The 27,133-nt window shown below is 34.9% G+C and overlaps 3 protein-coding genes across 4 annotated transcripts; all 3 read left to right on the top strand.

Annotated features, from left to right (window-relative positions):
• LOC109715672 (heparanase-like protein 1) lies at nt 1,321–5,748 on the top strand. The gene is made up of 10 exons (XM_020240785.1): nt 1,321–1,523; nt 2,213–2,460; nt 2,564–2,600; nt 2,759–2,942; nt 3,679–3,827; nt 3,929–4,162; nt 4,270–4,459; nt 4,560–4,685; nt 4,774–4,873; nt 5,139–5,748. The coding sequence occupies exons 2-10, from the start codon at nt 2,251–2,253 to the stop codon at nt 5,529–5,531; spliced, it is 1,623 nt and encodes a 540-aa protein (XP_020096374.1). The 5' UTR covers nt 1,321–1,523; nt 2,213–2,250; the 3' UTR covers nt 5,532–5,748.
• Nucleotides 6,332–8,543, top strand: LOC109714878 (LYR motif-containing protein 4). 2 transcript variants are annotated; one of them, XM_020239602.1, is made up of 2 exons: nt 6,332–6,727; nt 8,205–8,543. In XM_020239602.1, exon 1 carries the CDS (start codon nt 6,427–6,429, stop codon nt 6,715–6,717), a length of 291 nt encoding a protein of 96 aa, XP_020095191.1. In that variant the 5' UTR covers nt 6,332–6,426; the 3' UTR covers nt 6,718–6,727; nt 8,205–8,543. The 2 variants fall into 2 exon arrangements, with proteins under 2 accessions (XP_020095191.1, XP_020095190.1); XM_020239601.1 differs by having other exon boundaries at nt 6,335–6,727; nt 8,238–8,543.
• Nucleotides 11,345–19,540, top strand: LOC109714886 (alpha-1,4 glucan phosphorylase L isozyme, chloroplastic/amyloplastic). The gene is made up of 15 exons (XM_020239613.1): nt 11,345–11,688; nt 12,314–12,552; nt 12,656–12,757; nt 13,202–13,378; nt 13,559–13,834; nt 14,150–14,421; nt 15,028–15,145; nt 15,260–15,736; nt 16,095–16,247; nt 16,791–16,919; nt 17,007–17,243; nt 17,585–17,661; nt 17,782–17,968; nt 18,221–18,421; nt 18,953–19,540. The coding sequence occupies exons 1-15, from the start codon at nt 11,469–11,471 to the stop codon at nt 19,067–19,069; spliced, it is 2,982 nt and encodes a 993-aa protein (XP_020095202.1). The 5' UTR covers nt 11,345–11,468; the 3' UTR covers nt 19,070–19,540.

Genomic DNA, 27,133 nt, shown 5'->3' with positions numbered 1-27,133 from the left:
TAAATTTAAAATATGAAAAGAAAAATTAAAACAGCTGAAGAGGCCAACTTGGGAATAGTATATAGGTGAGGGGGATCCGTGCAAAATTTTCCTAATTCCTGCTCCACTTCCCATGTCCCGTACAACTGTAACGTCCAAATCTAAATTTGCTTCATAATTAAGGTGATTAATTAATTTTTGTTACGAGATTAGAATGGCTTTGAAGCGATCAACAAAAGATTGTACGGTGGGGATTGAAGCATTGGATTCTCGGACGGTGGATCGCAGAGTTCACCATACCCCTGCGTCCGTATCGTTGTCGTGTCTTAAATACTCTACAGTATCTACGGGGTGGAGTGGATTAACACGTGCTCACCGCTAAATTATTGCCTCGTAGAAAAAGATAAATTTTGATTACCTGTAATGTACCCCAGTGTCTACCCACTTGAAATTTTGGGAGGTTAAAAAAAATTATTCATTGAAAAGAACATTTTTATTGTTATTGTCTCGTGCAGTTGGTTAATTTTTTAATTATAATTTTGAATAAAAAAAATGACTACTATAAAAGGTTTGGAAGGTGAGAGTTTTATTGTCTTATAATCGAAATAATTATTCAAATTATTGGTTCATAAATAGCCATCTAAAATTAAGAACTTAAAACTACTTTTGTTGATTTTCTTCCGCAATCATCAGTAATATAATAACTAAAATAACTCGAGCATTTTAGATTTATTTAGCCATTTAAAGAAAACATGACTAATTACAGCAAATAAAGTTTATCAAACTATATATATTTTTATCTTGCAAACTTAAGTAATTTATCTCTTCTTTATAAATTTGTCATATGACAATATTCTTTTCATTATGGGAGCTTGAACCGAATCGAATTTTTCTCTTTCTTTACCGAATCAGCTCAAAACCTCCACATGTTTTTTTTTTCTTTTTTTGCTTGGACTAAACCGGATTATAACAGGGCCAAATTGTTAATTTTCCACTTTCTTGGACAGTTACATTCCTTCATCACCAAGATGAATCCCCCTTTTATTGTTGCTTCTTTCATCATTATTTTCTCTTTCTTTGTCATAATTTTTTATTTTTTTTATTATTTATTCATTGTATCACATGGATTACTATGCTAGTTATTTATAAAAATGCCCAGTAAATTATATACTTAATAATAACACCAACAAGAAGAAAAAAAAGTAAAAGTTGATTTGGGACATAATTGGGTACACTGTGGGGTATGTGTATGTTCTGTTATTGTTGTGAAAGCTACAGCTCTGGAGGGGGACCAACAAAAAGGATGATGAAAGAAGCTTTTAAAAACGCATTAGCCGAATCTTTTTTTCTCTAATGCCTCTCACATCTCATCCGACCCATTTCTCCTGAGTGGGTTCTTCTTGTAAAAGTGGTTAAACCCAGGAGTAGGTAATAAGAGACCAGGGACCAAAAGAAAATTTCCTTCTTTTCTCAATAAAAACACCATTTTTTTTTGGCTATTGGTTTAGTGTTGGAGTTTTCTGATGCAAATTCTGGGTTTTGAGGTAAGATTTCAACTGGGTTTTCTTTGGATTGTGTTGTTTCTTTAGTTTCATGGTAAATAAGATGAAACTTTGGGTACTATGATATTTATTAATCTGAGGAACTGAGAAATAAGAGCTTTATTTATTTATGTATTTATGTTTCCTTTCAATTTCTGTTTTATTTAGATATTTTCCTAGAGGAGCATGGAAGAAAGGAACACATGTTCTATATAATTTTATTAATTTGTTTCTTGTGGTCTAGAGATCTAAATTTGCTTGGAACTCCCATTGTTGTAGTTCCCTATTGTGATATTCCTAAAATGTTTAATTTGTTGTATCTTTTTGTAGCTTCAATTTGCTGTTGAATTTTGTCTTGGTGTGCCTTTTTCAACTTCCAACTTTGGGTTTTGTTTTGTGAACTTTAGTTCTGTTTGTTGAATGATGTAACTTTATTGCTTTGTGGATATTTTTTTTCCTTTCACCTTACATCATCTTTGATTTACTTCAACTCAAAGCAAATAAAGACCTGTGCTTTCAATGGTCTCAAGAAACTTCTTTACTTCACAAATACTTCTTAGATGTTCTTTCCATTCTATGGGTTTGTTTTAGCTTCTTAAATATTTAACTCAATCAACCTTTTTTTTGGTTCGATTTCGTATCTCTTGCTACACATGAATGAGAGGAGTGACACATATAATTATTTTCGCCAGATTCTCTGAAGAAAAAGATCGAATTTACAACCGAAGGCATGGGGATGAGCATTGTTTTTGCTCTTCTTTTATGTTCACTTAATGGGATTTTATCCGACGACACTGCCGATGTAACAGTTATTGTAAAGGGATCTTCCACAATTGCCGAGACCAACGAGAATTTCGTGTGCGCCACTATCGATTGGTGGCCTCCCGAGAAGTGTAGCTACAATCAGTGCCCATGGGGACAGTCTTCTGTCCTAAATTTGGTATGTTTTATTATATTCGTCTTTCTGATGGTGGCCGATTATTCGTATTCAATTAGGAACAACGGCAACAATAATCTGCTATTATTTTTGTTGGATTTTGCAGAATCTAACCCACCCTTTCCTAGCCAATGCTATCAAAGGTGAGTTGTCTTTGTTAATCAGATTGATTTTGTTCCCTTGGTTTCACTTTAAATTTACCTTATAGTTTGTAAATTTACTTAGGGGATGTATATGAAGGTTCGTACAAATTGTGAATTCAATACCGATGATCATTTATAATGGCTTTATTTGGTTTCAGCTTTTAATCCTCTGAGGATAAGAGTCGGAGGCTCTTTGCAAGACCAAGTTGTATATGGCATGCCGAATTTGGGACATCCGTGTGTTCCATTCTCGAAGAAGGCAGGCGGGTTGTTTGGATTCTCCCAAGGATGTTTAAGCATGGAAAGATGGGATGAGCTTAATGATTTGTTCCTGAAAACTGGGTAAGAATACCTCTCTCTCTCTCTCTCTCTCTCTTTCTTACAGCAGAGCTGAGAAGTGCAAATGTCACCTCAATAGAACTTTCATACTCTATAATGACAGGTTACATGAAAATAACATTACTATTGGTTGGTATTAAAATTGCCTTAGTTTCTCTAAGAATTAGTAATATGGGTAAGATCCCAAATATCTATAGTTATTCTGGAGTTAATTATTTGATGGAAGTAACAAATGGAGCTTCAAGGAAATCAATGCCAAATTATATGTCATCGCCAAATTTCAATTTCAAATAGACCATCAACTAGATAACTATGTGGTCTTCTAAATTTGGAACTTCTACTTTTTTGTCTTTGGTCAATAGTGTCATTTTTTTCTTTTATTATCATGTTGGAGTAAATTAATTCCCTGAGATTATGGACTTGTTCCTGATAAGATGCTGAGGTCAAGTTGATTAGCACTTGCAACATATTGAAAACTTTTAATTTATGTTTTGTACTTGACATTCGAAGTAATCAACATATTGATGTAGAATGATCATAGCTATCAAGTTACTAGCTAGTTACTAAAACTTTGTTCATTATATTTATTCGGGCATATAACTTATTTACGACGTAAAGTTTTTTCTTTTGCAAATATGACACAAAACTATTTGGTTGATGCCTATCAGCATCAGAATATGATATGTATAGCTTGAAAATTCATTTTCTTATAATTAATTAGTCCTAACTATGATTACAGAGCAATTATTACATTTGGTCTTAACGCACTTTACGGGAGGCATCCTATTCGAAAGGGCATCTGGGGAGGTGCTTGGAATTCAAGTAACACTCGCAAATTCATAGAATACACAATCTCAAAGAGTTACCGAGTTGACTCGTGGGAATTTGGTAATTCATATTTAAAAACTCGAAGTTTAAGACTCTTCTTTCTCCTTCTTAAAACTATGATAGATTAGCGACTATGAAATATATCCTTCTTTATGCGTCAGGAAACGAGTTAAGCGGGCACGGAGTGGGTGCGAGTGTCGGTGCCGAACAGTATGGGAGGGATCTCATTGTACTTAAATCCATGCTTGATGAGTTGTATAGCAAATCACGTACGAAGCCTTTGCTATTAGCGCCAGGCGGGTTCTACGAACAGCAATGGTATGCTCAGCTTCTTCAGGTGTCAGGGTCGGGTACTCTCAACGGCATGACGCATCATATATACAATCTTGGCGGAGGTGAGGATATTGTATTTAGCTTATGATACGAAGAGATACAACTAAATGAATCCCTTGGTAAATTAGTGCATTGAGTGGTGATGATAATTATTTCAATTTTTCTTCAGGTAATGATCCCCATATTGCAAGTAAGATTACCGATCCGCAGTATTTAAGTCGCGTTGCCGATACGTTCAGAGATCTTCAACTCACTCTACAAAGACATGGACCCTGGGCTTCTGCTTGGGTTGGCGAAGCTGGTGGTGCATACAACAGTGGCAGTCGCCTCGTGTCAAATACTTTTCTTAATAGCTTTTGGTAATTTGCCTTCCTAATTAATTACTGTATAATCTTAAGATATCTTAAGCATACTACATTATTCCTGGAATTTTGGTCTTATTTGCACTATGTGAAATAGGTACTTAGATCAACTCGGGCTATCGTCGAAGTATCACACTAAGGCTTATTGTAGACAGACTTTAATTGGTGGCTATTATGGTCTCCTCGACACCAAAACTTTCATACCAAATCCTGATTACTACAGGTGAGTAGTCCATTTGAATTTATTAGGAAAACACATGAATATTTATACAGTTTAGAGCTTGGCCTAAAGCTTTTATTCTTTTACTCAGCGCATTGCTGTGGCATCGGCTAATGGGGAAAGGAGTTCTTTCCGTTGATATTAGCGGCTCTCCATATTTACGCGCGTATGCCCATTGCAGCAAGCACAAGGTACGGCATGACTTCTAAAATTTCTTCGACATGGTACATTCACTGCAATGTATTGCGCGCAAGTTTCTTCAAATGCTGCATGTATGATGATTAAACTTGATCTATGACATAGCTTAACTGAGATGACTTGATCTTGTACGCGTGAAACTTCATTTTAACCATGCTCTTATCGTCACGCGATCACAAGTAACTTTAATAAAATATATTTTCATTTACGGATTACTCGTTAGTCTCATTTTACAACAAATTTTTGCTTTGAAACTAGGCGGGCGTCTCCGTGCTCCTGATCAACTTAAACCGAAGTAGGAGCTTCACCGTCACCGTCCGAAACGACATCAACGTCGACCTCGCAGCGGGGGCCGGGATCGCACGCGATGGCTCACTCACCTACGACATCAAACGGACGGTGTCGTGGGTCGGAAGCAAAGCATCGGACGGCCCGGAGAAGAGAGAAGAGTACCATCTGACGGCCCAAGACGGGAACCATCTGAGCAGAACCATGCTGTTAAACGGCACTCCTTTGGAGCTCACCGAAGACGGAGATGTTCCTGCCATGGAACCTCTGTTAGCTCCGGTTAATTCAGCTATTTATGTTGCTCCAATGTCAATGGCATTTGTGGTTTTCCCGAATTTCGAGGCTCGAGCTTGCGGCCGGTAGCTTATTAAGATGATTCTGTTCATATTGTTTTTCTAATGTGAGAAATATAGTTTGATATATGTTGTTGTTGGTGGAAAATCGATTGTTTATAAGAGATTGAGCAGTGGATCAGAGAGGCCCTGCAATTTCTTTTCTTTTTTTTTTCCTCTCTCGAATAAGATGTATGATTAGTTGTATATCATTGTTGTGAATTTTGAGTTTCTAGATTCCACCTAAAGAGGATCAAAACTGTGTTTAATTCAAGCTAATTTGTATTTCATAATTAATATTTTCAAGAAGAAATAAATGGAGATTTAGAATATCAACGACGACAACAACAACAGCAGCAGAGTAAACTTTTAAATGATCACAATATAATTTCTAAATATACTGTATACATGAGTCCAGTTATGGTGCTTGTAAATGCACCAAGCACTTGATGCTTGTGAATTTTTTGCCGTTAGATCTACGGCTTTGATCATTTTCATCCATTAGATTATACTATTCAACCAACCACCTACTTAACCCAAGGGGGCCCACATCATCCTAACCGCACATCTATTAATCCGAGGGCTAAAAACTTACAAGCACTAATGACTTGGTACTTTTAAAAGCATAGTAGCTCAATTCCTGTATACATAAATATGTTAAATACAATTTATTAATAGACAAATGAACAGGATTTTATTCCGAAGGTTTTTATTGGGCCTTATTTTAAATTGGGCCCAACATTGTATTGGTTATTATTGAAGGCCTATGGGCCTGTGGTCTTTTGCTGACGTGGTGGACGAGGTCCTTGCTTTCGCTAATATAAACGATGGTCTCTGGAGGGTAACACAAACAAGGAATCCCCGCGAGGGTTTTTGTGCATCGTACCCTATAGCGACGACTCGGCGACTCCTCGGAGCTCTCGGCCATGGCGAGCGCGGCGTCGGCGGTGTCGGCGCCTTCTAGGGCTGAGGTTCTCGGCCTCCTCCGCTCCCTCCTCCGCACCGCGGCGAAGTTCTCCGACTACAACGTGAGGGAGTACGTGCGGCGCCGATCCCTCGACGGGTTCCGCGAGAACAAGGAGCTCTACGACCCCGCCGCCGCCGCCGCCGCATTCGCCGCCGCAAAGTCCCAGCTCGAGGTCGCGCGGCGCCAAGCGGTGGTGTACTCGCTCTACGCCCCCAAGGTCAAGAGCGTCTTAGAGATCAAGAGCATCTGATTCGTAAAAGGTGCGGTTTGATTCGCTCCTCGCACTCCTTTTTTTTTTCGATTTTTGTGGATTTTTCTTGTGATTTATTTGGGTTCGGATGACGCGGTTGTGAGTTAGGGCTTAATTTTACTTTTCAGTGCAAACTGATGAATGGTTGCATAACTGTGATGAGGAGATTTAGGTTTTTAGGTATTATTTTTTTTTTGTTTGTCGAAGAATTATATACTTATGCTTCGTATTTGGAAAATTTTGGATATGCGATTCCTTGTGGTTATATACATCTAAATTACTTGTGTGAAGATGCTACTTATGTATAAATCAGGAACTTTGTGATCTCATGCTAGGAAAATTAAGACAAGTTCCCTACAGTTAAGCTTCTCTCTCCTTTTTACTCTCTTTTCTCATCTTTCCATGTTTAGAGCACTTATGGTTCTTGCATCTAGTCAAAAAAGCTTGAAACAATTATTATGTATGCTTATTAACGAGTGCCAAACCAATCTACACCATTTTTACCGTAAAATTGGGATGTAGCATTAGTTTCAGTGTACACATGTTAGTCGATGCAAATCGAGTCCTTTATTAGTGAATCCTTCTCAACTTAGATGCTCCTTGTTATATAGTTTCATGTAGATGGGCAATGTCTTGGTATACATGCTAATGGGGACCTCATGTTCCAAAAGCCTACCTTTACTTTCCATCATTTTGTAAGCTTTATCTTTGAACTGAACCACATTCCTTACCTTATAATCGCAGCCACACCCTTGTTTATCTAGTTGTTTAACGAAATCAATGGGTGTTTGAAACATGAAGAGCGATTCTGAAATTTTTGCGGAATGTGCTATTCTCACGAAGATCTGCTGACATTTTCTGTTCCTAGGTCCCTGCTTATTGTGCCTGGGGCCCTGGGCTTTTAGAGAGTCTTGTACCATGTTCTTCTGGCCACCTATTTAATGAGATTGATCATGAGTAAAAGTTTGTACCCTCTTCTCTCCAAGTGTTCAGAATTTAATATCATTGTTTCTTTCTGATAAATAAGGGAAATTGGATGCAAATTGGACGCATATAAGTAGGCTAACTGGTTCATAGCTTATGAAAATCAAAAGCTTCTCATGGTCAAGTGAGTCGCTGGTTTTAGAAGAGATCTTGCATGTTGTTGGTTTTCGCATTATAGTGTCTGGCTCTGCAAGAAACCTTGAAACTTGTTGGAGGATTTATCTCCGGTCCTCCTCATATTTCATTTTTAGCAGAGACTCATTCGGCATTAACTGCGATGGATTCTCTCATCATTTCTATATTGAAGCCTTAACACTGGCAACTGCTCTCTACTCACTTAAAAGATAGGAGTTTGCTTATAAACCCGCATTAAATAAGATAAACAAGCTCATCTTTAATTGCTTTTATCTTTAGGATCTTGAGAGGAAACATAGAAGAAAAAGAAAAAACCGTAAACAATTTCGGTTGCTAACTTAGACATTTGCTTTTGAATCTGTGGGCAGGGTGATCTTACTGGAAAATTTTGGTTTTGGCAGGTTCTCCACAGGTTGCACTTTTCTTCTAATTCAATTGCTTTAAATCTCGAAACTTGAGAAATCATAAGATGTGCTTCACACCAGCAGATACAAAAGGAACCCGTTTGGAGCAACGATTCTGGAACCATTATCTGTCCAGAGGTCTCCCTCCATGTATCTTTACTGCAACAATAAGGACCTCGTCTAACTTTCTGACTGAAATGTGCTCTGTATGTAGAGGAAGTAGTTGTCTTTATTTATGAATTGTTACATGTTTAATACAGTTTTGCTGATGGTTTTCTTACATCTCGTGATACTTCGTATTAATGAGTCTACTGCTGATCAGATGATGTGTGGTGTTGGATTGGTGTTGGATTGTGATTGCAGTTAGGGCTTGTTTGGTTCATCCATTTTGAGTATGGAATGGGAATTGATTTGATCAAATCCTGTTAATTTTGTTTGGTTCGCATGAATCGGTTTGGGATTCCTATTCCGGACTGGAATGGGAATGGCCTATTAGCCTTCAATTTGATTCCGATCTTCTAGCCCGGATTGAGTTTTTATTTTGGAAGCCCACTAAGTTCTCGAAGCCCATGTGACTATCTCACCCTCCTTCTCTTCACCCCTTTCTCACAAAAAAAAAAAAAAACTATTCCTAACCCACATCAATAAAAGTTTTTAAAAATAAATATATTTTTCATAAATTTTAAATAATATAAATTTATATTTGAGAGTAAAATTAGTATTATAGTATTCTATAATTTTTTTAGTTTATACGAACTAAATAATGAAATGTGAATAATTCATTTCAATTCCCAATCCATAAATAAACCAAACGTTTTGGGAGAGTGGGCCATTCTAATTATTATTTCAATTCATTCTCATTCCATTATCCATTCCAATTCTACCCTTGAACCAAACATGCCGTTAGTGTTGATACTTCTTTCCAGGATTCAACTTGCTCCAGTACTTTGGCACCCGAGATTCTAGAAAAGCAATCTTTTTTTTTTTTTGGACAGATAGGTAACACGCTATCCGTTTCGTTTATTTCATTTAGAAATAAACTTAGCTGAAAATATGAATCAGCTAGGATTTGAACTTGAAACCTTAAATACCAAGCACCAAATTCTTTGTCACTTGCTCTAGGGACGGTTGGTAGAAAAGCAATCTTAAACCTCGCCTTTGGGATAGCGGAAGTTAACCGTTTGACATATAGAAAACATTTCACTATGCGGTAGAAATTGGCTTTTGTTAGGGGTTGTTTGATTTTATTTTTTTTTAAAGAAAATTGTGAAAACTGTCTTTCGGAAGAACAGTTTGTCGTGAGTTTTTTCTTTTTAAGATAGAAAATTATTTTCTGTAGTATTTCTGGAGAAACGAAACATCCCTTTAGATGATGTTAAACAAATAGGTTTTATTTTGGAGCTTGAATGGTTCTGTTTGAACAATGATTTAAAAGAAAAGAAAAAGGAAACAGTGAACTCAATGTTTTCTGAACCTATCAAACTATCTAATTTTATCATCTAATGCTAAATTTATTTATAGGAAAATAAATAAATATATATTACATTAGCATTTTTGGACAAGAAGGTTTGGGCCTAAAGCTTATTTTCTGTCTGAAAATGGTGTGAACTACTAAAATAATTTTTGCGTTTTGCCCTAAGAGGTGAAACTATTTATCTTGTTAAATTTTAAGCATTAATTTGTTTTGCTTGTACATATATTCACTCAAATAGCGGAATCAAAATAAATATTATCTGAAATTTTATATTTTTACCTGAATTCCGCATGAAGTCAGAGGCTATAGCAATTTTCTTTTTTCAAATTTTTTTTTTGAGAGATAGATAGCTTGTTATCTATTTTGTTTATTTCATCTAGAAATAAACTTAGCTAGAAATGTGAATCAATGAGCATTCGAACTTGAGATCTCAAATACTAACCACTAAGCCCTTTGTCATTTGCCATAGGGACGGTCGGTTTTTTTTTATTTATTTTTTTGGAGTGAAAAGTGGAGTGTAGTATATAGAGCTATTTGGAAGCCGCTGAGTTGGGGAGCAAAAAATTTATGAGTTTTGTAAACTAGACTTTACTCTCTCTACCCATCCTAAGTTAGGAGCCAATTTTTGCAAAATTATGAGTAATAAAGAATTTAAATAATTTTATAAATTTTGGTGTCAAAATTAGTACCTATCCTTTGAGACCCATAATAATAAAAAGAAAAGGCCAAAGAAGTATTTTGTCAGAAAATAAACGTAGGTCGGAGGAGCCCACGATATTTGAGCGAGGAGGAAGCGTTTCCGTTCCCAACAAGCGTTATCACAAACACGCATCACCATGGCCGATGCGACTGCGCGAGCCCTTCGGACGGTTCGTTGATGAAGTGGGCCCGCCAAATTCTCTCCCATCAGGACAAATTTTAGTGCATGATTGAAATAGGAATAACAAATAAAAATTATTTTAAAATGTTTAATTTATTTATTATTGAAATGAAAATTAGAATAGGCATTTAAATTTTTTTTAAAAATATTTTTCTTAAAAAAAAAGGAAGAAGAGTCAGGGATTAAAAGGAAAATTATTAGTAAGAAAGAATTTTAAGTAATTTGTTCTGGAATTAGATTGATTCGAAATTTAAAATTAGATTGTGTCGTAAATAAAACGAGTCATTTTTATTCTAGAGTGGAATGACGGAAAAATTTAATTTCTGTAAAATAAGCAATAATTATCGAAATTAGTAAAACTTATTTCAATTTCGGAGTCTATATTTAGACTAGAGCTCTTATTTTAAAAATATTTGCTTAGAAAATCAAAACAAATGTACTTTAAATTTATTAAAAATCTAGAGTAGACACTCGAGTGTGTACAGAGGCGTTCCATTGGCTCCCTCGTTGTTCTTAAACACCTTAATTCATATATATTTGTTAATTTTCTTTTGCCCTTTATTATATTAATTAATAATTAAGTTAATTTTAAAAGTTGGAAATAGCGCTCACCCATCAATTTAGCGGAATAAAATATGCAAAAAGGCCCCTCGCGAACTGAGACGGTACAAATGAGAGCAAAAAGGCCCTCACGAGTAGAATGTGTACATGTCTCGAACTCCCTATAAAAGGCGAAGGAAAAAATCACAAGAAAAAAAACAAAAAGCAAGTGATAGAGGGAAGTGTGAGGTGAAGCAGAGATATTTCTCCCCCTCCCCGATCTCCATTGCTCTCTCTCTCTCTCTCTCTCTCTCTCTAAGCCGTGTTTAGGGCAATGGCGTTGACGTCGTCGTCCTCGTCCCCGTTCTCGGCTCGCACCATCGCGTCCTGCAATTTGAGCTCCATTCCCCGATCTCGCGATCTCCGATCGAGGAGCTTCGGGAGGTCCACGATCTTCTTCAGCAAGATCGGAGGCTTTCGCCGCGTCTCTAAGCCTCTGTATGTGAAGAACGTCGCTAGCGATCGAGAGATTAAGGATCCGATCTCAGAGGATGGTGAGCTTCCCCCTAATTTGGTTCATGTTTTCAGTTTTTGCTGTGGAATCTTATTTGATCATGATTACTCAGACGATTTGAACTATTTATCGTTGTGATGTTAAGTCTAACAATCAAGTTTAGTTTATATTATCGCCAATTACTTTATTTAGTTCCCTGAGAGCTTTTGTTCTATATTTTTACATGTGCTTTGGCAACCGAAATTTTTCATTATTTTTGAGAGAAAAAAATAGTGCGTTTGAGTAGGAATTGATTGTAGTAACTGAGTTTCCATAATGAGCTATAGATGAAGGTGAAAATCGAAGGATCATCTCCTTGATGATATTATTAGCATTATGGTGACAGAGGTTGTGTTCTAGTTAAGCTAACTTGTTCTCTTTGCCATTCAACTACATTTGGTTAATTCGTTGATTTTTCTGGATGAAAGATAGCTTCATTAACCTAGAAAAAGAAGTGGAGCTCCTGCTTCCGAATTTTTCGAAGAAAACCATGCTAGAGCACCGATGAGTGATAGTCTAATATACTCGACAATAGTTACGGACTAATCCATCAGCTAGTTTGTTTCATTTGTCACTCCTTGTTCTTTATTTGATTGTTTATCTCATCTTACTGTTTTGCTTTTCAGCTTCTCCAAACACACGAAGCTCTTCTGTATATGATTCCTCGACAATTGCATCTAGTATCAAGTATCATGCCGAGTTCACTCCCTCATTCTCTCGGGAGTGTTTTGAGCTACCAAAAGCATACTATGCAACCGCCGAGAGTGTTCGAGATGCCCTCATAATTAATTGGAATGCCACATATGATTACTATGACAAGATGAACGCAAAGCAAGCTTATTATCTCTCAATGGAATTCCTACAGGTCAAGCATTTGGTTTTGCTCCCATCATTGACTTTATCAATTACAAAGAATTCAAATGTAGTTATGCTGATCAATCTCTTTAATTGTTTTGTCCAAAATGTAGGGCAGAGCACTCTTAAATGCTATTGGTAATCTAGAGCTAGCTGGAAAATATGCAGAGGCATTAAAACAGCTCGGATATAACCTTGAGGATGTTGCTAGTCAGGTAAGAAATGTCCAAGAACATCTTTTACAAGTTCTGATACTTTCCTAGAGCTCTCTTCATTATGTGCTGACATCAAATATATTGCATAGCAGCAGAGGAAGTTCTGAAAGAGCTCCTGCATATTTCATCCTTTAATACCCTTTCATTGATTACTGACTTTCCCTTTTAATTTCTGGTACAGAAGGTTTCTTTTTCATGCTGTGCATGACGCAAGATAAACTTCTTGCTTTCTTGGTGCTAAAAGTTAACATTCAATTGTGCTTCTGTAATTAACATGCTAAGTGAAACAAAGATGTTTAAAGTAGGATAGCGAAACATTTTTGTATTTCTTTTAATGTTGTTTATGCTTATGTACTACACATGTATATAGTTTATATGATGTAAAGACATTTATCCACCAAAAGTTCACAAGATATTGTTTGTTTCCTGGATTTTATCATGTAGGAGCCCGATGCTGCTCTAGGAAATGGTGGTTTAGGGCGTCTAGCTTCATGCTTTTTGGATTCTCTGGCAACATTAAATTATCCAGCATGGGGCTATGGGCTTCGATACAGGTATGGTCTCTTCAAACAAAACATCACAAAAGATGGTCAGGAGGAAGTTGCAGAGAATTGGCTTGAGGTATAAGATCTTCCTCAACCTCTATGTATTCCTTGCCTCTTTCTATGTATTAATCTTTTCTGCTTTTTTTTTCATCTTAGACACCAATAAGATTGTCTACCAATTGTTATTATTTTGGATATTCACTCCATTTGTTTAAAGAAGTATTTTGTCTGTTAGTACTGACATAATGTTTTGCAGATGGGAAACCCTTGGGAAATTGTAAGAAACGATGTGACATATCCTGTAAAATTCTATGGAAAGGTTGTTGTTGGTTCTGATGGGAAGAAGCACTGGATTGGTGGGGAGAATATCAACGCAGTTGCATATGATGTGCCAATACCTGGTTACAAGACTAAAACTACTATCAATCTACGTCTTTGGTCAACAACAGTACCTTCGCGAGAATTTGATTTGGCAGCTTTTAATGCTGGACAACATGCTAAAGCAATTGAGGCCCAGACAAATGCTGAAAAGGTTTTTCTTGATTTATTGGTTCTAGCTATAAAATGATGATTGCTAAGTTACTTTTGATTCTAGAATTTTTCTTAAAACTCGGTTTCGTCCTTGTTAAGCTAAATCATGTCTAATTCTTAAAGATTTTGTGCCTGTCGTTAGCGTTTCTATATATTTAAGGTTGTTCTAGGTTTAAATTGTTTGTTTCTGCATGGCCTATGGAGATCTGAGTCAGAGGTTTCGTTTTGTATCATCTAACTTAGCTTATCGTATAAAGCGGCAGCATTAGTTGATTTGACAAGGAGCTTCCTCTAAAACATCCAATTTGCATTACAGATCTGCTATATATTGTACCCCGGTGATGATTCACTGGAGGGGAAAATTCTTCGCTTGAAGCAACAATATACACTATGTTCGGCTTCTCTTCAAGATATTATTGCTCGTTTTGAGAGGCGATCTGGAAATAATGTAAACTGGAAAGAGTTTCCATCAAAAGTTGCTGTGCAGATGAACGACACTCACCCAACCCTATGCATTCCAGAGTTGATGAGGATACTTATCGATGTGAAGGGATTGAGCTGGAAGGACGCATGGAGTATTACGCAAAGGTACTTTTTTTTCATCTCATATATCTGTTGTATCGCATTTGACCTTGCAAGAATAATGTTTTGCAATAGTTCATTTTGCATTTTTACAATATATATGCTTGAGGAGAATAAAATTGATAACTAAATAAAAAATCCAGCACAATCATTTTGGTGCTTATTCAGATAATTAAAGTCCCAGAGGATTCCTTGACCTACCTTACTTCTATAAATGTCTCCTACTTAACATGTTTCTGCATTTTTTACAAGACAACATTCTAGTAACCTCAACTAGTTCGACAAAAGCAACCCTCTTGAATCATAGTATACATCATGATAATGGACATCATCAGCAGATCGAAGTTGGAACTATGGTTGGGCTCAATGCAGTTGCAACTGTCCTAGCGTAAGCAAGTTCAACGGCTGTATTCTGATCATCTGTTATCTTCAGTTATCTTATTGAAGCTAACATTACATTATTACTTTGGAATAGTTAATGTTAGTGTAATTAATCAATTTTGCATTGTCGCATTTCTTTTCAACATTATGTACTAGAAAGGGATTTTCATATTATTTTATCATTCTAAGTCTTTCAACATATGCTTTCTCATTTTGTATCCTCATTTGCAGAACTATGGCATACACAAATCATACTGTTCTTCCTGAAGCTCTTGAGAAATGGAGTTTGGATATCATGCAAAAGCTGCTTCCTCGACATGTTGAAATCATAGAGATAATTGATGAAGAGGTACTTTTTTGTTTTTAGTTCTTTATTGTATATCTATCTGGTTACTATATGTTTCTCAGGCTTATTAATATTGTCTTTTTTCTGTGTGTATTTTATATTTTGGATGCAAAGCAGTTGATTGACAATATAATATCACAGTATGGGACAGCGGATCTTGTAATATTAGAGAAAAAATTGAAAGAAATGAGAATCTTAGACAATGTTGACCTTCCAGCTTCTGTTGCACAATTGTTCGTCAAACCAAAAGAGGATCCTAGTGTAAAACCTAAGAAAAAGTTATCAGTTAAATCCTTGGAAACTTCTGATATTGCTGTTGAGGAAAAAGTTGAATCTGAAGAAGATGAAAAAGAAGATGAAAAAGAAGAAGATGAAAAAGAAGAAAATGAAAAAGAAAAAGATGAAATAGAGGAAGATGAAATAGAACAAGATGATTCAGAGGAAGAAGAAACTACGCCCTTAAAACCAGATCCTAAATTGCCAAAAGTAGTTCGTATGGCCAATCTGTGTGTTGTTGGTGGACATGCGGTCAATGGAGTGGCTGAGATTCACAGTGAAATCGTGAAAGAGGAGGTATTCAACAGCTTCTACGAGGTACATATTTTTTATGGACATTATTCTCCAATTGTTTGATCTTAGGGCTTTTTGCTTATACGCGCCTGCAAATATGTAAAATAATGCAAATACCCCTCAAAGTTTGCATTGCGTGACAACCCCCTGGTAACTGGTTATTTGTGTGCGCACGGGTGTGAATGTAGATAAATACATTTTCAGGGGCATGCATGCAAATACAAACTTTTCAAAGGACAAATTCACATCTTTGCAGGGGATATACAAAAAACCCTCGATCATATTTAGGAGCAACTGTTGCATTAAGAATTCCAAGACAACGTGAGATTTGATTTTGCAATAAGCACGCTACCGGTGATCTGAATAATTTAATATTTCGCAGTTGTGGCCTGAAAAATTCCAAAACAAAACAAATGGAGTGACTCCAAGACGCTGGATCCGGTTTTGCAATCCTGAGTTAAGTAATATCATAACTAAATGGATCGGTAGTGATGATTGGGTCCTGAACACTGAGAAGCTTGCTGATCTTAAGAAGGTTGTCTACACTTTACTGCTTCCACATATTCAAATCTAGTTTGATTGTACAAATCACCATTCTCCAGTCTGTGCAGAGACCAAAGTCGCTTCTGAAAAATTCTTTCCTAGTCATCATTCATTCAGATATTTTACTCAAGGAAAGGATGATATACTCATTGGGCTTATCCTTTTTCATATGAAAGTGGTTTTTAGTATTACTTGGATGTTCTTTATTTCCTCTACTTTCTTGTCACCACCATTAATATGTTAATTTGCCTAAGATTCTCGTAATATTCTTCTAAACTCTTTTGCAGGTATTTGTGCCCCCTCGATTGCTGTTTTGTTTACTGTTATTTAATTCCTTTACCTCATATAGAATCTCTCTCTCTCTCTCTCTCTCTCTCTCTTATTATTTTGGTCTGAAACTCTGGTGTCCAAATTATTCTCCCTTCATGTGATGCCATGTATGGTTGGCTTATTCTGCTTTTCTCACTCTTAATCTGTTTGAAATATTTCTTGGAGTTATTTATTCTCTGTGACATATCGATGCAATCTGAAACAGTTTGCTGATGATGAAGATCTCCACTTGGAGTGGAAGGCTGCTAAAAGAAGAAACAAACTGAAAGTTATCTCCCTTATCAAAGAGAAGACAGGTTATACTGTCAGCCCAGATGCGATGTTTGATGTACAGGTTGTACAGCTAATTCTAAGTGTCTTATCTTAAAAGTGAAGATAATTTCTTTTGTTATTGGGATAACTGGCTAATTTGTTTAATCAGGTTAAGAGGATTCATGAATATAAACGTCAACTGTTAAATGTACTTGGAATTGTCTACCGCTATAAGAAGATGAAGGAAATGAGTGCTGAAGAGAGGATAGAAAGCTTTGTTCCCAGGGTCTGCATATTTGGGGGCAAAGCATTTGCTACCTATGTGCAGGCCAAGAGGATAGTAAAGCTCATCACAGATGTTGGGGCCACTATTAATCACGATCCTGACATTGGGGATCTATTGAAGGTACCTCTATGGCTTGTCATATTAGTTAAATTAAGTAAAAATCTATAAAATCATTAATTTAAGCAACGTCTCCTGTTTAAGTAGGATGAAATAGAAATAATAAAAAATTGAAGGGGCATCAACAAAAGAAAAATGTTGATGGGTCTTTATCAAAACCACCTATAGCTAGAGGTGGAGTCGTCCTCACTATTGCAATTTCATTACTCCCAGCTGTTCTCGAATCAAAACTTTGGTCGCACTGGTTTTGTGGATGTCTCGAGTAACATTGTTTTCCGTTTCTCACATTCTTTTGATCAACTCAATGAAGTAAAATCTAAATTATCTTTTATATTTCTATCCAGGTGGTTTTTGTTCCAGACTATAATGTGAGTGTTGCAGAGACTCTTATTCCTGCCAGTGAATTATCTCAGCATATCAGGCAATGACCCTGTCATCTCTAATCTTCAGTTAGAGTTTGACCTTTTAGTTAACAGCAAATGAAAATTTGAATCAAAATGCTGTGACATCTCATCATAACTATTTTCTATCTTCCAATCAGTACTGCTGGGATGGAAGCGAGTGGAACCAGCAACATGAAATTTTCTATGAATGGTTGTGTTCTCATTGGAACTTTGGATGGGGCGAACGTGGAAATAAGGGAAGAGGTTGGCGAGGAGAACTTTTTCCTGTTTGGTGCTCGAGCTCATGAAATTGCTGGTTTAAGGAAAGAAAGAGCAGAGGGAAAGGTATGACCCATAATTTAACCTTATTTGAGAAACTAGTGGAAAACGATACAGCTCAACCTTCAGCTATAGGTTGGCAAAAAAAAAATTCTGAACTTTAGTTTTTCTATTATGGTTGCTTAATTGAGCCTATCAATTACATGTTGTTTGATTTGAGAAAATTATATTCGATTTCATACTTACATAAAACATTAACAGTTTCAGCCAAAAGAGTAACAAAATATTCCATCACTGACTTTATTATGGCATGTGCAGTTTGTGCCTGACCCACGGTTTGAAGAGGTGAAGAAATTTGTCCTCAGTGGTGCCTTTGGGACTTACGATTATGAAGAATTGATGGGCTCCTTGGAGGGGAATGAAGGATTTGGGCGTGCAGATTATTTTCTTGTCGGCAAGGATTTCCCCAGTTACCTTGAATGCCAAGAGAAAGTTGATGAAGCATATCGAGACCAGAAAGTAAGTGCAATTGCAACTAAATAAAACAAATCTAATTTGGGGATGTATTATAATCCAATATGGAACTATACAGACAAAATCACAGTGCTCACTTTCACATAATGGGTCAATGCACATTCATGCGACTGTGCTGCAGAAAAACTGATAGTCGGCAGTTTATGTACTTATATAAATGGTTGGATGAATGTATAAAATGGAATCAGAGTCATACAACTATATTCAAGTATTAAACTATTTTGAGAACTACATCGTTTATAACATCACTTCATGATATATAACCATAAAGGACCGTCTCTTAGCCCATCTAATTGGTATTATCTTCACATACTAAAATGTTTATTTGCTGCATTGAGATGGATGTATATGCATTTTGAACTTGTCTAGAGATGGTAAACAATTTCCTGTATTCACTTTGTTTAGTCAAACAAGTTATTGCTTATAATATTGCTTAAATCTATATGTATAGAATAAAACATGCAAAATCGACAAATTTTCTTGTGTCACTAAAATTTGGTCTAATGTCCTCTGCAGAGATGGATGAAAATGTCAATCTTGAATACAGCTGGCTCTTACAAATTCAGCAGCGATAGGACAATACGTGAGTACGCGAAGGATATCTGGGATATCGAGCCTGTTGTTCTTCCATGAAGGAATCAAATAAGAGTACATTTCAATCCGTGAGGTAACTGCTCTGCTACTGAGTAAGCAGAAACCTCTTCCAGTTGGTTGATAGAACGATAGCTGTGATCCCTAAATAAGCAGCTTAAGCATGCAATAAACTTCTCAGATGATGAGGCTAGAACTTATCCGGTGATAGTAAGAGTGAAGCTTCTCAGAAGAAACTAATGCACTAATGCGGTAAATTAGTTGCCATCATTGCAGTACTCATTTTATTATTCTAGCAGCTAGTGTATATTCGGTATGTTCTTGTTATATATAGACACCGTTTGCACAACTCGATGCTCTCATTATCTACTGTGTGCTGATTACTCGCTGTGTTAGGATTGCTAGAGGTTTCTTTCCTAGCTAGTTAGCCTTTTATTTATGTAAAATGGTAATGCTTTACATACCACAGAAGGAACCTCAAAATGCAGCTAGTTCTGGGCTTTGCTTTTCAAATTGTTGCATGTTTGAAAATTTAAAGAGCTAAACCAATCGCTATATAGGATTTGAACTGAGAACCTATGTCCCAGTGGCGAATATCTATGTGTGTCTCTTTAATTCTATGTATTGGAAGTACGCATAGAAAGATTTTGGAAGGGGCATTTATCTTAAGGTCAACCACTCGACTTACTAAAGGCTAGAATTGATTAGGGTCACTGTGAATATGTTATGGGGTCAGTTATGTGGCATAATCATACTGTTCTCTTTTTGTTTTCTCCCCCAAAGTTGATACTACCTGGGAGGTTAGATGGTCCACCGATTACACCACATTTAATGAAAAAATAAGGTACGAGAACTACTTGGGATTGGCATGTCTTTAAATATATACCGCATTCATTTATTTATGTACACCTTGTGTGTGCGTGTGGGGATGCTGTACACTGAATTTGCTACGGGCACTATTGGAGCTGTATTACATTATCACTTACCACATCATGTGGCAATTCGTCTAATTCGAGTTCTTTAGTAGCTACAGTAAAAACCCGAATAAAATAACAGCAATTCTTGTACGGCACTATTCACATTAACCACCATTAATCATGCAAGGAGTATTGCTCTATGAGCTAATTTTAATGTGGATGTGACATTGCACTGTTTGATTGTAGCTGGGAGGGATTCATTCCATCACCATATTGCGAGACGCCAGAGAAGGATCACACGAAAAAATTAAAAAATGCACCAGTTATATTAGAAACATGACGTTTTTAATTAATTAAATAAATTTTTTGAATTAATCCGTCATATTATAATTATAAAAAAAATTATTGTACTTTATTTAAAAAAAAAATATGATTGGCTTCATATTAATACAAATGTGGTGCATATACAATACAGTAGATCTTCTCCATCACAAGACTCTTGTGTCAGCGGGGAATATGTACTTCGCACAAATCTTATCACATTCGCTTGAAAATTACTAATAAGTTAAAGGACATGATTCAGTCCCGAGATTTGAAGAAAATTGTGTACATTTTAAATATTATTTATCCAACCAACGCTTTTAATGTTAATTATTAACTTATTTTTTTAATATATAATTTATTTTTAGAGTGGTTGTTGCATATATAAATATATATATGCTATAAAATAAAATTTTTTTCCCTACAAAGTTTTAGTCACCAAATATATTCCTTCACAATTATATCGTTTGTTTCTTAGTTGGCAGATTAAAATTAATTTTCTTCTACAAAATAATCATTCTATGCCTAAAAAGAAATCTTTTTATTAATATTCAATATCATTTATTATTGTCACTATTTCATTCTAACCTAGGGGTTATTCTAAATTTATCATTAATAATAAATTCTAAAAAAAGTTAGAAATTAATTTTTTTTATAAGGATATAACAGTTCTAACAGTGAAATATTAACGGTCAACTAGAGGGTCAACATGTAGAAATAAATTTGTATATTTTTAGAGTTTTAGAGGAATATGTTTGATAATTAAAACTTTGAAGGGATACAAATGAGATCGATTACCTCTATTTTATAATAGAATGCCAATGGTTTCAGTTGGAATAGCTAGTTGAAGGACATTTAGTCCCTCCTTTATTATTATATATTTTGTAAAAAGCTAATTGTAGAATTTTAGTTCATGCGAGTGTTTGTGAGTGTGAAAGTAAAGGATATTTTACAACTGAAACAGAATATTTTTGGAGATTAATAATCGCCATATATGTACGTTAAAATGGTTTCGGCAAGGTATATTTTTAAATTGAATTAGTCACTTTCAGGGATTGTCTTCAACCTTATCTTACACAGCTTAAAGTGGGATTATGGAAGCATAATTCGCACCCACTTGGGCCTACCTATAACATTTGAGAGAAAAGAAATAATACTAATTATAATAATAACAACAACATGTTCTCTATCTTCTGCACAAGAACCAATATTAGTTTGTCTAGACTCATCATATACTTGCTCCAATTCGAGAGAACATAACCCATAATTATATTGGTAGAGCAGATGTATGAAAATTGATCAATTTTTATATGATAGATTTTTTTTTTTTTTTTCGCTTGAATTTGGAATCTCAGATATCAACCACCAAACTTTTTGTCATTTACTCTAGGAACGGTCGGTTTTTTACATGATAGATTTAATCAGATCAACCATTCAGGCTGATCGATAATATATATATATATATAGTTCTTTAACCAATTAATATCATCAAGCACCCACAGAGTATATGTACGTATATATGAACACTAGTAGAGGTACCCCTTAACCACTCTATAAGAAATAATTTTATAATAATACAATAGTCGCGCGGGTAATACGCACGAAACTTTTATACTAATAGATAGATTAGATAATTACCTCCCTATTCATGCAATCAAGTTCCAAGGTAGCAATTTTTTTCAAGTGGGGAGGGAGCTAACGCACCCACAGACAAGAAGCCTCTTTCCGCTTTACCGAAAAGCCATCGGTAGATCAGTGGTCCACATCGTTCCTTTTAGAGATCCTGGATAAATATTATCTCTTTTTCACTTTTATCAAATTTATATCTTATATATCTATATAAACGTGTATATTTATATATATATAATTTTTTAAAGGAGAGATCTAGCTCCTCCAATCCACAGCAGAGAATATTATACCGCCCGGTACGTTTTGTATCACAAAGATGAGATTCTCCATGTGCTCAAACGGTTCCATTTGTAGCTTTCACGGCTCCAAAAGGAACGAAGAAGAAGCATGCATCCTCAGAGATAAATAGTCCACACCACTAACAACAGTGATATATTTATATATATATAGAGAGAGAGAGAGAGGAAATAATAATAATAATAATAATGGTAGGACCATTAGAACCTGCATACTTCGTTATCTAGCTAGGGACTAGGATCGATGATGTGCGTAGGAAATGAAAACATTTGCTGAGTAGGAAAGAAAAAAAGAAAAAGAAAAAAAAGAAAAGAAGAAGTTGTTACAGCGTAGTAGTTACCCTTCATATTTATATACGTACTCGAGCACAATTGCTACCAATATGGTACACCACCGTTTTTGTCAGAAAAGAAGAAAATTAAAATATTCGTAGCTTATAACGTAGTTGTAGAAATACTCATCCTTTTCATATATATAAGACTATTTTAACTTCGTACTTTACTATTGCCTCAGTCATGGTGCTACACCCTTGTGGTAGGTGTGGGACCCTACGGAAACTATCCTAACAACAACATCACTGCATAAAAGAACTATATATTCTCTCAAAAAAAAAAAATAAAAGAACTATATATATATATATAGAGAAAGAGAAAGAGAGTTGGGCTAGAATACTCTCAAAAGCACCATGAAGGTGGTGCTTTTGAGTTTTTAGTCATTGGATGGAGGGATATGAGATTGAGATGATGGTGATAGATAGTAGTAGGTGGTGGTAGGTGAAATAATGTTTGATTCAAAAACTATTAGTAATCAAGAAGTAGATTCAAGGGCTAGAAACTTAGAAGTACTAAGGAGTTTATGCTTTTAAAAGTATTCTAGCTCAATTATATATATATATATATATATATATATATATATATAGAACTAGGCTGGAATACTATCAATAGCACAAACCTATTAGTGCTATTGATTTTTTAGCCTTTGGATTGATAAATGGGTGGTTAGGATGATGTGGGCTCCCTAGGTTGAGTGAGTGGTTGGTTGAATCGTATAATTTAATGGGTAAAAATAATCAAAAAATTAAATCTAACGGTGGAAAACTCGATAGCACCAAATCCTTAGTGCTATCAATAGTACCCCAGCCGGACTCTATAGATATGAGGTGAAAGTGGAATGAGTTAGTTGTTGCATTGAGCAACCAAAGAATGATGCCTTACTTAATAAGATGCACAGTGACGATGGGCATGCATCAGTGATCCATTGCTAAAAACAAATAGTTGATAGATATTTATATATGCATCCCTTATATTGTTAGAGCAATGACCTGCACCATCACCACCATCATCAACATCATCAAAATCACTACCATAATAATAGATCGATCATTATTAAGTACAAAGCTATGCCGCGACAAGTTTAGGTCATGTCATGCTTATTATGCCATGAAATCGTGAGGCCCACTCTGCAGGGAGAGGAGGAAAGCTGGGGATCCTACGTTTATCGCCAACCGTTGTCGGAGATATCGAATGGTAATCCTATCTAGCATCGCCATCGAAATATAGTAGTAGAATACATTGTATATGTATAAGTGGTTAAGTGGAATCACTATTGTAGTAACAATAGGTTGGTCAACTCTAATCAAATCCATCCAATTCACTTGCCACAAGCTTCCAAATCTTTCCAATTCAATGAGAAAGCTACTACTCCATTCTCCTTGACAGGGTTCCTATCTAAAGCCAATTCCCCACACATATTGTGCTCAACTTTTCCTTTTTTATTATCTTTTTTTTTCTTTTTCCTTCTTCTAGGAGAAGTACCAATCTAAATATACCCATCATCCTATCAACTGGAGGAAATGTAAAGAATAAAGAAAAGGAAAAGTTAAAGAAGTGGCTCATTGTCTAGGAAAGCATGAAACACATGAACTTCCACACCTTGGTTTTATAGCATGAGCTATATCTCTCTCTCAAAAAAAAAAAAAAGAAAAAAAAGGCATGATCAGGCTATATATTACTTGTTTTACCGAGCATAGGAATAATAATTAATAATAATTAATGTTACATTCACTCTAGAATCGTTACTTTTGGAGATTTGTGTAAATATTTCCACCATTCAAATTTTATTTCTACCTATTTTTAAAGGTGGATATATATTATATAACATTAATTGCATCGAAAATAGTACAATAAAGCCCCTTGGACCAACAACTCTATCCGTTCATTCTTATCAATAATTAATTTTTCTTATCAATTCATTGAGTATTAATTGATTGTGAGCAATACTACACGTATATCTACAAAGTAGATGTTAGCCAATATTTTCTCACTGGTCTTATTAATTTTTTTTATAATATCAAAAAAAATGGATAAGATAAATATAAAAAATTAACCTTTCGAGGGAGGAATATAAAGGTTACACTCAATTTTTGAATCTATTTATTGTTTTTTTTTTTCCTTTGATTGTTAGTACAAAAGCTCATTAAATCGGTGTTGTTGCGCTCATTTAATCACCGCAGAAAAGGAACTTGAGACAGTCCAATTACTTAGGCAATTGTACCATCGTTACTAAATCCTTCTAATCTTTGATCAAAGAATAAGATTCTAAATTATAAAAATGCAAAGAGACCCCCCTCAACTACGGTTCAATTTTAAATAGACCCTCCAACTTTAATTTGAGTTATTTTAGTCACGCCATAAAGAATAAATTTTGTCCAATTTACTAACCTTATTGCCAAAAAGATAATAATACCTGTGTCATCAATCATTTACGGACACGTTAATATTTAGTCAACTAAATTGAATTGTGAGATTATATTACAACAATTCAAAAATTTTGAGTCTAAACTTTTAACAAATTAAAGGTTGAGAACTGCTCATATATAGTTTGAGAACCAAAAGTGCAAGCCTCATTTAGTATGGTGCTTGTTTTTAATTTTTTAAAATATTTTGTATATTAAATACTGTAGAAGTGAGCAGATCTTTCTTTTTTGGGTCTAAAATGTTTAATTACTTGTCCATACAAATAAAAACTTGAAAAATAGCTCTTTTTTTTTACTTTCAGATTTTCTTTCTTTTTTAACCAATTGCCTGCTATCACTTACTCTAAGTTAAGTAGCTGCTAATCAATTATAGAATTGAAATTTTTTTTACGATATCAAATTATATGAAAATAATATTTAAAATATATAAAAAAACGACAATGATAACGAACGACACCGGTAATTTTTTTTTTTTTTTTTATTATTATTAACCTTCGCATTTTCCATGTACTCGCTTGTACACCGAAGAGATAAGCCTCGTAGACGCGGCACACGGAGTGTGAGAGCGGGAGAGAGAGGCACCAATAAATTCCGCGGAGAGCGACGTGCTTCCGTGCGGGCCAAGTTAGGTTTCAAAAGATTCGTGCTGGGCCCCACCAACCTCCTCCCAANAATAATATTTAAAATATATAAAAAAACGACAATGATAACGAACGACACCGGTAATTTTTTTTTTTTTTTTTATTATTATTAACCTTCGCATTTTCAATCCCCCACCGAATCCCATGTTTAAACGCCGAATAAAAATGCATTGAGTACTAATTAATCCCCACCCAACGCTTCCGTACCCAATTTAGACCATTCCACTCGAACCAAAACGAGAAAAAAAAAATACACTTATTATTAAGTACCATAAACCTATAATAATTAAATTGCTTTGTTTAACCTTAAGCAGTATAAAAAACATAATTTTGAGGAGTTATATGTAGTTACAACTGAATCGTAATTATAATTATGGATATATTTGAAAATGATACTTGGTGCAATTATTTTTAATTCACATGATGGAGATTGCAGAGGTTGAAATTAAGTTCAAATTTACTCAACTTGTCCCCGCTATATTTTCTATTTCCAATTGCATATATTTACGATCATATTACATTTATAATATTCACATTCAATAAACGGCTTGTAAATAGTGCACTTATCGTATTCATTATTACGGCCCTATCTAGATGTACAAATACTTTGTTAAGCATGGCTCTTATTTATTAATTAAATATCTTATTTCATAGATAATGTGTATTTTCTTATAAAATTTTCTAAATTGCAATCACACACAAGTTATTCTCTAGCAAGCATAAAATAAAAGTAAAAAAAAAAATACTGTATGATATGATGCCAACGTTTTCTACACGAGATTTAAATTTATTATAAGCTAAAGCACTACTTAAGCAACCCGCTAATTAAATAGCTAATTCTCATAATTATAATTTTCCGATTATTCTTAATTTATTTTGAGCAATGTGGAGTCGTGGAAATGTATATTCGGCTCGTACGGGCGCCAGTGGTCCAAAAATTTTGTTTATATATCGTGAGAATAGTATAATATAATTTATTATTAAATAATATCACTAATGATACCTTATAATTTTATTATTCTATTACTATAATATCAACACATCAATAGTATAATTATATGAGTATCGTAGCTGTACTCTTATAAATATAAATTTTCAACAATTAGATCTATCACTTTAATCATTTCTATTCGTTAGATTATAATATTCAACCACCACACACTTAATTCTAGAAAATCACTATTATTCTAACCGGAGATTACTATCATTACAGATAATTTATAATATTATCTTATATATAATTATCTTGATTACAAATTTATATATATAGTTTAATTTTATTATTTTATTTTATATTATAATATCGACATATTAATAATATTACCTCAGGACGTACTCAAAATATATTTATTTTCTCATTATTTAAAGGCGCTCTTTATGACTTTTATCGAGTAGCGAGTGACGCGAGAGAGTGAGGAGGGGGGCAGGGAAAGTTCCAAATGCCCCTCAACGCGTCCGCTCCAAAAACCGATAATTATAAAATAAAATAAATTAAGCAGAAAATTAATAAAGTACTAGTAAAGCTTTTAGAAGAGGAAGGAGATAA

Source organism: Ananas comosus, linkage group 9 (assembly GCF_001540865.1).
Source record: "Ananas comosus cultivar F153 linkage group 9, ASM154086v1, whole genome shotgun sequence".
Taxonomy (NCBI): domain Eukaryota; kingdom Viridiplantae; phylum Streptophyta; class Magnoliopsida; order Poales; family Bromeliaceae; genus Ananas; species Ananas comosus.
The sequence above is the reverse complement of the archived record's forward strand: the minus strand, read 5'-3'. Positions and strand labels throughout refer to the sequence as shown.